The 13,927-nt window shown below is 45.3% G+C and overlaps 1 protein-coding gene across 2 annotated transcripts in view; it reads left to right on the top strand.

Moving 5' to 3' along the window:
- Positions 1 to 13,927, top strand: part of LOC147464332 (exocyst complex component EXO70A1-like) — a 101,378-nt gene that overhangs the window by 22,655 nt on the left and 64,796 nt on the right. The window contains exons 1-2 of one of the 2 annotated variants that reach the window (XM_086514154.1): positions 2,181 to 2,735; positions 2,926 to 3,021. In XM_086514154.1, coding sequence (XP_086370280.1) covers positions 3,005 to 3,021 — 17 coding nt within the window. In that variant the 5' untranslated portion in view covers positions 2,181 to 2,735; positions 2,926 to 3,004. Of the gene's footprint in view, positions 1 to 2,180; positions 2,736 to 2,925; positions 3,022 to 13,927 lie in introns of those variants that run through there. The other variant, XM_086514145.1, reaches the window with a different exon arrangement.

Below are 13,927 nucleotides of genomic sequence, written 5' to 3'. Positions count from 1 at the left end.
GGGGGGAGTATTGAATGATTAGAAATTGCTGTTTTTTTTTTACTCATAGCCCGGACCCTTGTTGTTATTTACGGGGGGAGTATTGTTGTTGTGACTCCCGGCCCGGACCTGGATGGTTATGCTGGAGGATTATTAAGAAGTCCGAGCAATGGTTACTCTCCGCACCTCCAAACAACGTAGGCTGTGATCTGGGGGGCATTTGGTTGTAAAAGGCCTCTATATCTCCCGGCCCGGACCTTTTTAGGTTATGCGGGAGGAGTGATGAGGGAGTCGTTGCATACCTCCCGGCCCGGACCTTGTTAGGTTATGCGGGAGGAGTGTTCATCGGCGGCTTTATGTTTCTATGTCTTGTAACATGCATATGTAAGCATTTGTGTTGCATTGTGATGTTCCAACTATTGAGTATTCCTAATTGGATGAGATTGCCTGGGTATGTAATTTTAGTGCATCAAGACACCTGTGGAAGATCAGTACGGTCTGGGTGTGATGGCTAATTTTACTACGCCGGAATATCAAGAGTTCCGATCTGGATGAAAGGAAAAGCTAACTCCTTGATCAAAAGAGCAGAAAGGATAACCTAACTCCTTGATCAAAACAGCTGAAAGGAGAAGCTAACTCCTTGATCGAAAGAGCAAAAAGGAGAAGCTAACTCCTTGATCAAAAGAGCAAACTGATTGTCCCTCGGAATATCCCTCGGAATGACCCTCAAAATTTTTTGAGCTAACTTGAGTTGTTTTGCAGATATGCTGTAATTGCGGACGATTACTCTCTTTCAAGAAGGGGAGATGTAACAAACTGCTGACGTGTCAAAGCCTAAAGAATGGAGCCAACTTACAGATGTGGCCAAGGGGCCTAAACTGTCACAAAGTGATGACGTGGCTGCCTGAGAGCAGAAACCCTAACCCTAATTTTTGCCAAAAACCCTAACTGCTGAAACCTTTATTTTGGAAACCCTAACCCTAAAACATGCAAACCCTAATTTTGGAAACCCTAACCCTAAAACCTGCAAACCCTAATTCTGCTGCCAGAAACCCTAAAATTGCAGAAACCCTAAATCCCAACCCTAAGGATAGTAGGGAGATTTCTGAAAATTGCGTTGGTTGATGACGTGGCAGGCTGTACGGATTTCCGTGATTTACGCTGGCAGTTTTTTGGCTTTGCTTTTGGACCAGAAGCTTTTGAGTTTTAAAGGCTTTTTACTGTAACTGCTTTTCAGGCAAAGGGCCTTTAAATATGAGGCTAGGGCTCATTCTTTGACATGCTTCCTGGAGAAGCTGCAGAGTCTGGAGTACCGACTTGTACTTTGATGATGCAATATAAAGAAATGCCGAAAGGGGCGCCAAGGTTTGGGGCGAATACTCTCTGGGGTGGAATTCCGCCACTTCGTGTCGCGTGTCATCTCTCTCTCTCTCTTTCAGTTCAGTTGTTATTGAAGTGCTAAATGTCTGTTCAGTATGTTCTTTTCTATTGGCACGTGGTGCCCGCCTTGTGACAGGAAAAGGGTGGGTGGGTGGGTAGGGGCGAGGGGAGGGTAGATAGGGGAAGGGGCTAGGGGCTAGGCGGGGTGGTGATGGTGACGTAATGGCAACATGCCATGTGACAAAGGCCTTAGAGTAGAAGCAAAAACCAAAGCCGCCTTCTCTATTCCAAAGCGTTGTATGCTGTAGAGAATGACTAGAAAGGCGACAAAGATAAAGACTACATATACCTCTTGTAACCGTCCTGTTGGAAGCAAGGAAAAGGTGTCGTGCTCTCTAGAGTGGGTGCTCAAACACAGAAGTGGAATGTGACTCAGGACACGATACAATTCATAACACAACTGCAGACTCAACTCAAAGGAACGCGACAACTCAAGAACCATACAACTTTGGCTGGCAGCACACATAGCTCCAAGCTCAGGACTCAAGGTACAATGGGGGTGTTGAGGCTCCAATGTGCAGGGATTGTGCAGACGTGCTGTGTACAACCCAAGATGATAGACTCTAGACGACTGACCACACAAAAGTAGATGCTGATGCATACCCATGACTGGAACCAACCACTCATATGTATCTCCTAAAGAGTCACCAACACTTGGCAGATATCCCAATGCAGCTAAGCCTATCTACTAACTGAGGTGGTGGTGATCTGGCCACGGTGTCCATTGGACCACAATCCGTAACACTTGCCACGTGTCATTGCCCAGGCGAGAGTTTGCCCAGTGTGAACTCGAGTCCAATTGCAACTAACTGTTTGTCCCATGCCAGTGACATTGTAGCCCTGCTACACTTGTCGGCAACAAAGATTCAAAGGAGAGTGATCTGAGGGATGCAAACTAAGGACATCACATGAGGGGAGTACATTGGCCAGCTTGCTATATTGGTGAAGCATAAGGCAGCATGTCTCCAATTCCCAGTTTGTTTTTGAGGTTGAGGTCAAATTTTTGGTTGAGGTCTTTTGGGAAACTTGCCCCCTAGGCAACAATGTGTGGACAATATATATAGTCATGGAATCTAAATAATGTTAAGATGTCAAGACATAAAGACATTCTTTACATTGTTAAAACTTAGTTTGTCTCAACAGACTTGAATTTAGTGAAATTGGTTTGTTGTGTTAGTTGCCCATGTGTACACAACATATTTTGTAGTTGTAAAGTGAAGACCTCTTGTTGTATGTAGAGGGGCAAGAAAGAGAATTTACACACTTTATTGGAAGGAAGCTCAACTACTGTTAAGCAAACCAATGATGAACTTTTGGTAAGCTTGATCTTATATAGATAACTTTGTGGATTGTCAAAGGTCCTAAATTTATGTTTTATTTTTATTTGCTTTAATGGTTATGGACGTCAATATTTTCAATAAGACTGCCGAAAAAGCAGCCCTTCCCTCATACAGTTGAACCCTTATTAAGGTTTTCTACCAACTTCAAACCTTCTTTCTTGTACAGAGACACACTCACAACATCGGAATGGCTCATGAAAACATCGATAAGAGTTTGAAGGTGACGAGAACTATTTTAGAACACTATGAACTTTGTCGCGAGGTAAATCTCTCATTTACTTGAGTAGTTGTCACTTGTCTTGTTGACCTTCCACAAAGATTTCGTTCAATATGTGGCAAGTGATCTTCTCAAGTTTAATAAGTGGGTTTATTGTAGCATAAATAAGTGTGAAATATGATTTCTATTTGAATTGATCTCCTTGTGAAGTTTCATTGCAGCTATATGACACGTGGTATATTTTAAACCATGACTTTCCTTTTTTGTTTAGCGTATAGTATTTAGCATTGATAAATGTACGCTTTTTTAAACCGAATAAAGTTAGTACTAAAACATTGTGGATTGTTGTGGTTAGATGTAGATGATGAAGCTCATGAGAACAAAGGGAGAGGAAAAGGCACCATAGCCATGTACACAAAGGTTGACAGAGAAGAATTGTCAACGTGAAAGAGAGTTTTATTAATGAGAAAACCTTACATATATAGCTAGCTAAAAACTGGTGGGATTAGGGTTGCAGGAAAACACAGCTTGGAGAAGACGAAGGAAGCTCAAGGCACACAAGTTACAACAGAGAGTGTATTACTTAGTGTGCAATGGTAAGATAGATAGCCCTAGAATGATGGGCGTATATACAATGCACGGGGGAAAAAACCTCCTAGTGACGGAAAAAAATGCCCCGGCGGTCCTAAGTGTGTTCACACACATCACTACCACATGTATATGGTAACAAATCCCCCCTGGAGTGATGCGGTGAACGAGAGCTGGCACATGAGTAAAGGGAAGTGCCATGCCCTGAGGACAGGATCAGTCCACAAAGGGGAGTAAGCCCAAAGCTTTGCGGAAAGCTTCAAGCTTCTCACGAGATAGTGCCTTTGTGAAAAGATCTGCAAGGTTCTTCTGTGTTGGCACATAGTTGAGAGCCTCTCCCTGACATAGTGGTAATGCACCTCAATGTGCTTTGTGCGAGCATGAAAAATTGGGTTCCTCGCAACTGCCAATGCGCTCTGACTGTCAGTGTAGATAGTGTTGGCAGTGTCCTGTCCAACACCCAAATCAGCCATAAGGCGTCTGAGCCATACACACTCAACCGTAGCTGTGAAGACTGCCCTGTACTCAGCCTCACAACTCGAAGTGGCCACAGTAGGTTGCTTCTTGCTCAACCATGATATACATGAACTGCCAAGCATGAAACAAAAACCACTTGTGGACACTCGCGTGTCAAAACAACCAGCCGAATCTGAGTCCGAAAAAGCATGTAAGTCTGGCCTCAATGATCCCCCCTTGGGATAAAACAAGCCAAGATGTAAAGTGCCACTAAGGTAGCGGAAAATCCTCTTGACTGCCTGCCAATGCTTAGACCCTGGGCTATGCATAAATCTGCTGACCTGTGAGACTGCAAACTGAATATCCGGCCTTGTGTTGCATACATAAATGACGCAGCCAACAATAGTTTGGTAAAGAGTGACATCAACAGGATCGCCATCATCATGTAGACTCAACTTCAAACCTGTTTCCATGGGAGTGGCAATAGGTTTGCAATCCTCAAGTCCAAACTTACATAGCAAAGTCTCTATGTAACTTTTCTGACACGAGGCAATACCACCATCACACTGCTTAAACTGTATACCCAAGTAATGATGCAACAGCCCCAAATCTTTCATCTTGAAAGTAGCATTCAAATCAGCCTTAAATTCAGCAATATGTCTCTCATTTGGTCCAGTGATCAGCAAATCATCAACATAAAGAACCACAATGAGAAGTACATCACCCTCACGCTTTACATACAATGTGCTTTCTGTTGGACTGTTACGAAAGCCTTGTTTGACCAAATGAGTGTCAGCTTTCTCATACCAAGCACGAGAAGATTGCTTCAACCCATACAAAGCCTTGTTACATTTGCACACTTTGTCCTCTTGTCCTTTTATGACAAAACCGCGAGGCTGCGTTACATAAACTTCCTCAAATATGTCACCATTCAAGAAAGCAGTAACAATGTCTGATTGATGTACATCCCAACCAAAATGAGCTGCCAATGCACATAGAAAATGCACAGTAGTCATACGACAAGTGGGAGCAAAAGTCTCTTCATAATCTATGCCTTTTTGCTGTGCATAACCCTTTGCAACAAGTCGAGCCTTATGGCGATCGATCTCACCATCCGGCTTGTCTTTCAACTTGTAAACCCACTTCGTACCAATGGCCTTTTTGCCAGAGGCAAATCACATAAAGTCCATGTGTCATTTTCTATAAGTGCATCATATTCTGATTGCATGGCAGCCATCCAATTTTCTGAATTCTGTGCTTCATCAAAAGACAGAGGTTTCTCAACATCATGTAAGCTAGAGACAGCCAAAGCATAACAATCTGATGCATAAGATGCATGGCGAGAGCCTGAACGAGTACCACTAGACAAAGGTACATCTAATTTACTGTCACGCAATGTATGCACTAGCCATTTTGGCATACCTCTAGCCTGCTCGTTTTCAGCCCTTTCCTCATCAAGTACATTATGTACATCTACATCAGTAATAGGCTGATCTGTAACATTTTCAAAAATCCCCATAGGTTGTACATTTGCCTCATTGGAATTTACATCAAACTTCTACCATTGAAAAGAAGCAACAAAGTGTCATAAATGTCCTGTGAGATGACATTACTGTCTCTAGTACATGACAACAAGGGCTGCACAAAATCTTCCAGAAACACAATATCTTGTGAGACCAAGATACGCTTTGTTTACGAATGATACAACCTGTAAACCTTTGCTTTCAACACTATAACCAATAAAAATACATTTGACAGCCTTGTTATCCAATTTTTTTGTGTTGTGTTTGTGGCACCAAAGCATATGCCAAACATCCAAAAACACGCATGTGCTCAATAGAAGGCTTTCTATCATGCCATGCTTCATATGGAGTAAATAGATTGCAAAGCTTTCGTAGGACACCTGTTTAGTACTTAAGTGGCACACATGATGGCCTCAAGCCAAAAAGAATGCGGCAAAGCTTGACATTTGACCATACACCGTGCTATTTTTATAAGTGACCTGTTTTTCTTCTCAGCAACACCATTCTGCTGAGGCGTATAAGGCACTGTACATTGGTATTTTATCCCACGACTAGCCAGAAATGCATTAAATTCATGAGACATATACTCCTCCCCTTGATCGGAATGGAGGGTGTCCATAGTACATTTCGAGACATTTTCAACCATAGCCAGAAATTGTTTAAGGCACATAAAAACTTCGGACTTCGCTTTAAGCGGAAATACCCATGCATGCCTGGAGTAATCATCAATGAAAGTCACGAAGTAAAGGTACTTTTCCAAGAACATAGTTTGCATGGGCCCACAAACATCACTATGCACAAGCTGCAACCTGCATGTGGATCCAATTGAACCATCCTTTGGAAACTTAGAACGCTGCATCTTACCCAAAATACAGCCTTCACAAACATGTTTGACAGGTGCTTCAAGAGGCGTCAAAGAAGCAACCATATCAGATTTTCGCAAATGTAGCAAACTGGCAAAATTTAGATGCCCAAAACGTGCATGCCAAAGTTTTGCATCTGAAATAGCCTTAGAATCCACAACTGCATTTGCAAAATTTTGACCACACTTGTCATACAAAGTGAGCTTATACAACCCACGACATAATATACCAAATGCAACAATTTCATCACCAAAACTGAGATCATGTACTGTACATCTGTCATCCACAAACTTGACTATAAGTCCAAGTCTAATAAGTGCAGATACAAACAAAAGGTTCTTCTTGGGTACATAAAGTGCATCAACAAGTGTGAAAGAACTGCCATTTGTAGCAGTAAGCACAATCTTTCCAACTCCATGAACCGGATAAGAGGCATTGTTGGCACAAGTGATTGTGTTCCCATAAGGGACACACTTGAGAGAGGTGAACAAATCATGATGTGAGGTAATGTGCTTTGTAGCACCACTGTCAAAATACCACACATGTGAATCTACAGCAATTGACATGCATGCATCATGGACAACAGGATTATAGGTACACTCTGCGCTAAAAGCCCATTCTGCATCAACATTAGGATCACAGTCTCCTTTCACAGAAGACTCAACAATAGTTGCATTTGTAGTGGATCCAGCATTTGGAGTGGAACTAGCCTCTTTGGCCTTCAACTTAGGACACTGCTTGATCAAGTGATCATTAGCTTTACAATAATGGCAACGCATCTTCTTTTTGCCCTTATCACTAGAGTTTCCAACGAATTGCTGCTTTCAGAAGCATTAGGAACAGTTGATTTTCCACTCATAGAAGAACCATAAGAAGTGGTTGCATTGTTTTTTTTTTTTCTTAGAAGAAGATCCTTCTATTAGTCAATGAAAAACTGCCCATAGAGCTACAACCACCCCTGCAAGAGAGGGCTACAACAATCATGATGGGGAGACTCTCCCAATGAAAAAACAACATATGCACAATGAGGCTAAATCAAGAGATGGGAGGAGGGAAGAGCCACACAGGTGGACGGTAGTGCCATCTGAGCACACCCTGGACCATGGTGAAGAAAGGCCCAGGACGCCAGAGTTGAAGGAAAGCCTCTCTGCGCTCCCGCATGTGGTCTCTCGAACTATCCTCTGAGAGTATGGACCAGCTCTAGCCAAAGATCCCAAACGGTCTCTGCTAGTGGTACAAGGTGAGCCTTGAAGATGTGGAAGCAGCGGGCCTGCCAAATGAACTAGAGTGTCAGGCCACTAATGAGCTCCCAACACTCCTCTCTCTCACTGCACCACTCCTGTGAAGTAAGCTCTGTAGCAGGTTGGAGTGTAGGTCCACCCCCCTGCATCACTATCATCCTGTTGGTGGAGGATAGCTCAAACTGAAGTGTCGGGCCCGTGAGAGTAGACCAAGCAGCTGCTCCCCATGTGTGCTACCGAGCTGTGGAAAGAGCTGGTATCAATCGAAGAACACGAAGCAACACATGCTGTGCCAAAGGACAGTCCCAAAGATAGTGACGTCGACTCTCCACAAGATGGTCACAAGCTGCACATGCGGCCGAGAGACCACCATGTACAATCCAGCTCCCAACTGCTGTAGCTCGGTGTGCAACCAGCCACTGGAACAAAGTGACTCGCCTCGGCTGTCTGGAGTCCCACAACCTCTCCCAAAAAGCTGCCAAGGACTAAGCTGTGAGACCCTCCTCCTGCTAATGAGGTGCTGCAGCAGGACGAGCCTCTCTTTGCGCTGCCAGTATGTGACGTCCCAGTCGAACAATGTACTGAAAGAAAGGGACCCCTGGATGGTCTACTGAGGAGAAAGGGTCCCTCCAAAGCCACTCCCCAAGGTCCCACTGTACTTGTGCCAGTGGACAGCTCTCCCAAATCCACAATCTCCAGTGGCCAGTCTCAAGAGCTGCTGGGTCGGATCTATGACACAAGTCCTCCCACTGATGCCCACCACTCGGATCCTCTGAAACCAGCACTCTGCCACCTGTGGAGCCTCTACTGCAACTCTGTGTAAACGTCCCTCACCCTGTAGCTCGAAAAACAGGGAGGGTATAGTCTTTGAGCAAGCCCGAACTGAGATTCTCCAGTCGCGTGAAGGCTCCCATCCATCTGGGTGCTGCTGACTTGAGAGGTGTGAGCCACTCAGCTGGTGTTGTCTCTGAGATGTCCTGACACATGCTCTACAGCCCTCTCATGCCTTGTAGACTGAATGCCCTGGAGCTCCTCTGACAAGCTTGAAAACTGTAACCACTCACCTAAAAAAGAGCGTGCTGGACCCTCTGCCATGGGACCCTAGGAAACATGAGGCCGACTACCAACCATGTGGCCTCTCTGAGTGCTAACCATGGGGTTCCAAACAAGGGGCTGTCTTAGGCTCTCCTTTGTGCAAGTAGGCTGACGTTGCTCCAGGCCTCTCCACAATTACTCCCAAGATTGGAGCAGACTCACAGCGAAGCGGTCCTCTAGTCTCCTGCTCAAGCCAACTCTGCGCATCTCTGTGAAAATCCATCTAGTCGAGGGGCGCCAGGGGCCTCCTGCTTGAGGCATAGCACTAAGCCGCTGAAGCAAGAACTCCTTCCAGGGCTCCTCACCTGGACGAAGTCCTCTGACGATAAACTTCCCAAGAAGGGCTCTACTCTACTGTGCTGGGTCTATGATCCCCAACCCTCCCTGAGAACAAGGAAGAGTGATGACCTGCCATGCCACTTTGGCCCGGGCTATCTGAGTGTCATGCCCTGACCAAAGGAAGTTCCTAATCAGCCTCTCTACCTGGCTGATACAAGAAGTCGAGAAGATTCAACAAGAAGTGATGTACCACATAGTAGCCGACAACAACTGGTTGGCCACTACAACTCTGCCTGCCAGAGAAAGTCGTGCAGAGCTCCAATGTAACAACTTCCTCTTGATAGACAGGAGGAGGGGAGCAATCTGCTGCTTGGGAGACAAGTCCAAACCAACCTGACAGCCCAAGTACCGAATTGCAGTCTCTAGGGGAATCCACCTGAAACCCTCGCCTGGCATCTAGTCGGGCGTAGGAGCACTACCAACCGAGAAAGCCACTATCTTTCTCCAGTTGATCAGTGCGCCAGATGCACAACAGAAAGTCTCAAGAGCCTGCTCACACCTGTGAAGGTTGGCCTCCTGGCCATCGAAATACAAGGCTGAGTCGTCTGCAAACTCAGCGTCCAGTAGTTGATCTCCCTGAATAGGGAGCGCTAAGCCACGTAAACCAACCTGCTGCGAAACCAAAAACCTGCTCATCGCCTCAGCATAGAACATAAAGAGGAAGGGGGCAAGAGGACAGCCCTGTCTGACCAAACGTATGAGCATGAAACGATCACCTCTACCTCTTGACAAAAGTACCTGACTGTGTGCCCGTCTGTATAAAGTTGACACCCCTCTGATCTAAGCATCTGAGAAGCCCATCCTGAATAGAGTGCCCAAAAGTCCGAATCAACTCTGTCGTAGGCCTTCTCAAAATCGAGAAGAAGAATCACCAGATCCTCACCACGAAGCCGTGCGAGGGCAGATGCCTCCCAAAAAGTAAAGATGCTATCAAGGATACTACGCTCCTTGACAAAACCTGTCTGAGTCCCATGTATAATGCTCTCTAGAAGTGGTTGAATCCTCAAACTCAGAGCCTTGGCAAGAATTTTGTAGGCTGAGGGCGGGCAGCGGGTGGGGCTGGCGACAGGTAGGCAACGGGTAGCGGGCAGGGCAGAGTGCGCAGGGGGCGGGCAAGGGGCTGCACGCAGGAGGAGGAGCGGAGGGGCTACGTGAGGGCGGGGACGGGGGAGGGGGGGGGGGGGCAGCAGCAGCGAGCTCTCGTTTTTCGGTTGCATTGTTGTTACCACCCTTTCTTTGAGCAACAATAAAAGCCTGTTCAACTGTACGCTTTCTAGTCTTGTTTTTTCTGAAAAGTGACTCTTGCAACAGCAATGTGCATAATGCATCAAACTTGACAAGTTCAGGATTTCCTTGGGTCATAAGTCTCCAAGTACTAGCAAAAGTCTGGTAAGAATCTGGCAAGGCATCAAGAACAATCTGCACAAGGAAACTGTCTGAAATGACTTCACCTGCAGAAATAAGTTGCTCATTGATATCCTTGACACCAGCAAGGAAAGTGTGCATATCATCTTCCTCATGCATAATCTTCGATTCCAGCTCTTTACGCAACAATGCAATTTTAGCCTCATTGAGACTTGCATAAAGACCAGCGAGAATATCCCAAGCCTGTTTGGCAGATTTCGTTGAACGAATGTGGGGAGTAATAGTGTGCTTCACAGACAACGCAATCAATGCATGAGTCTGCGCATCTTTTACATCCCAACGAGCTTGCTCAACTGTAGGCAAAACAACTCTAACAGCAGCAATCCTTGCAGCAAGACCTGCAACATCCTCAACATCACCTACATTCTTAGAACCAAGACGTACATCAATGCCCTTCACAATATTCCAAACACTCTTCGACACAAGAACATGTTGCATCATATAAGCCCACATAGGGTAATTGTCCCCATCCAATCTGTCCTCAGCAGCAAACATCTTGAACACATTTGTGTTGTTGTCAGCCATGGCAAATGCTGCACCTGATGTGAAAAATTCCCGAAAAAAGGAGAAACGAAGCGGGAACAACACGTGCTATATAGCACAAACCGTAGAAGATTGTAAGGGACCTGTTATGCAAAAAACGGCATTGATAGAAATCCTTCACAAAATGACGAAATATGGGATGTCTCTCCCTCACCTGAAAAAGAGAATTCACATGCAAACGGGTCTCATGAAACTCGTGGAAAGGCTCCTGTGGAAGAGCAACAACAGGTGGTGAAGACACCCAATGTGTCTACAGGTCTAAAGGAACATGTGGTATCTCGACATGAGGCTGCGAATGGTCAAGGCAGTAATGAACAAGCCGTTCACCATACCATTCTACCGTTTACTTCATATCCTGGTTACTTTGGTGGTGGTTCAATGTTTCAGGCTATGGTTGGACCATCCACAGGTTTACAAGGATACATACCAAGAAATGTGTTTGGGGCAATGCAACCAGGTGCGGTTAACCCTATGTACGGGAACATAGGTGTTCAACCAGGCTTTCAAGGTCCTTATGGCAATTTTGGGATGCCTGGAACTCATTTTGGCATAGCTGTTTTCTCACAGCAAAATGCTCAGAATGCGAATAACCCTGGTAAAACAAGTGATATAGGTGCTGGAATGCTTAATCGAGAAGTACCACTTCTTAAAGCATCTGTTGATAATAATGTGGTTACTACGAGCCAGCCAAAGGAATACAAGGAAGGCGGGGCAGCCGTGAAGTTTGACACTTTTAATGACACACAGGACAAAATGAAGGCCTTGACCTTCATACAGCAATTTGATGCGGCATAGGCAGGTGGAAACTTCACAGAGTCTTCCAAGATACGCAAGGCTGCCACCTTTTTGAAGGGAAATGCGTTGAGATGGTGGACCACATTGTTAAATTAGGGCCAAGCACTTACAACATGGGTTCAATTTAAACAGATATTGGCTCACAAACACTTTTGAGGTAGATGTGATCACGGCATGGTATGATTTGAATGCGTCAATTTGTGCAAATCTGGAAGAGTACAATCAGAAATTTTGGGATGCTTTGTTACCCATAAGCTCTTAGAGGTTTGTACCATTGACAGAACAGATTGAAAGGTATTGTTGTGGATTGCCAAAGGAAATGAGGGACTATTGTACGAAGACCAATGTCATCAACATTATGCAGTTGATTGAGAATGTGACAGTGGCCAATAACTTGTTGTAGGGTAAATTCAGTGGATTTAAAGGCAGCAACAAGGAGTCCCAGGGCAAGCAATTTTCAGCCAAGGGCAATGTCACAACAACTCTCACTGTACCACCTTTCAAGAAGAAGCCTTTTGGAGGACAGAGGCAGTTTAAACCTTCTTCTGGGCAAAGCCAAGGGAAGAAAAGGCATTTTTCTGGCAAGACGTTTGAGGAAAGGAACGCTCTAAGAGAGGCCAAGAAATGCTACATTTGTGAAGAGAAGGGACATTTTGCTAATGAATGCCCGCAAAGTAAGTCACAGGATAAGGATGACAAGTTAGACCATAAAGGGAAGAAGCCAAAGCTAAGTGCAGGACTTGTCCCAGATTTGGTTGGTTATCAACCAAACATAGATGCCACGGAATTGTGCAGAGCATGGGGCAAAGTTAGAGACCAGACAGTGCTCGTTTTCTTTGATCCAGGAGCTCGTGCAAATTTTATATCACCAGAATTGGCATCAAAGTTGGGCATTCATGCAGAGGAGATGGGTATGACAGGTGAGGCAGGTTTGGCATGCCCAGGTCATTCAGAGCCTGTTACTCCTATTTTGGGGAAGCACCGTCTGCACATTCAGAGTTATGTGGATGTGGAAGAATTCCATATTATGCCACTTGAGGGCTGTGACGTGTTATTGGGTATCCCATGGTGTTACAGGTTGCATGCTATGGTGGATACTTACAACAAAAAAATTACCCTTGTACATAGAGGAAAGCCTCATGTCCTTGATGTAAAGCTTAAAGGCGAGTCTGTTCCAGTTGTTTCTGCTTCTGCTATTTCATTCGTAATAAAGAATCATCTTTCTGCGTACTTGATCTTTGCAAAAGAAGTACCTAAAGTTGTATCTAATTTGTCTACTTTAGATAAAGACCGGTCAACTTTTTTGAGTGGTTTTGGTGATTGTTTTTCGGACTCTTTGCCGGGGAGTTACCTCCTGAGAGATCTGAGGATCATACCATAGATCTTGTGTGACGTTCTAGTCCACCGAATAGACCACCATACAGGGTTGGTGCAACCCAGCAGAAAGAGATTATGAGTCAGGTCAACGAGCTTTTAGAGAAGGGGCTGATTCAGCCTAGCTCATCCCTTTTTTGTTCGCCTGTGCTCCTAGTTGTAGCAGGCTACAGTGTCGCTTTCACAGGACACACAGCTAGTACAGTTGGTCTAGGATGGTTCACACTGGACGGACTCTCTGGGCTTGGCAGTGACACGTGGCAGCAGAGATACGGACTGGTCTAGTGGACATCGTGGCCAGGTCACCATATGGATGACATTTATGAGCCGTTGGTGACTCTTTATGGTGGTACATATGAGTAGTAGCGGTTGGTCATCGGGATTATCTTCGTCACCTTTGGTCCAGCATTGTCGTCGAGAGCAGTGAGTCTATACACAGAGACGTCTTCACCATCTCTGCACATCTGAGCCTCGACACCCCATTGTACCTGTGAGTCCTGGGCTGGAGCTGAGTGTGCTGCCACGCCAGAGTTTGTATCAGTCTTTGAGATAGTAGAGTCCTATGTTCTTGGTCTGCTGTTGTGTCTTTGTGAGCTCTGTTGACGTCTATTGTTTCCTTTTTGTTCAGTCTGTTTGAGTGAGATTGTCACGCACATTGCACTGAGGACCACCCACTGTAGAGAGCACGACACATTATCCGCGCTATAGG

The sequence above is a fragment of the Adiantum capillus-veneris genome, chromosome 1 (genome assembly GCF_014529385.1).
Source record: "Adiantum capillus-veneris isolate H3 chromosome 1, ASM1452938v2, whole genome shotgun sequence".
Lineage (NCBI taxonomy): Eukaryota > Viridiplantae > Streptophyta > Polypodiopsida > Polypodiales > Pteridaceae > Adiantum > Adiantum capillus-veneris.
Note: the sequence above shows the minus strand (reverse complement) of the source record. Positions and strands in the feature narration are given on the sequence as shown.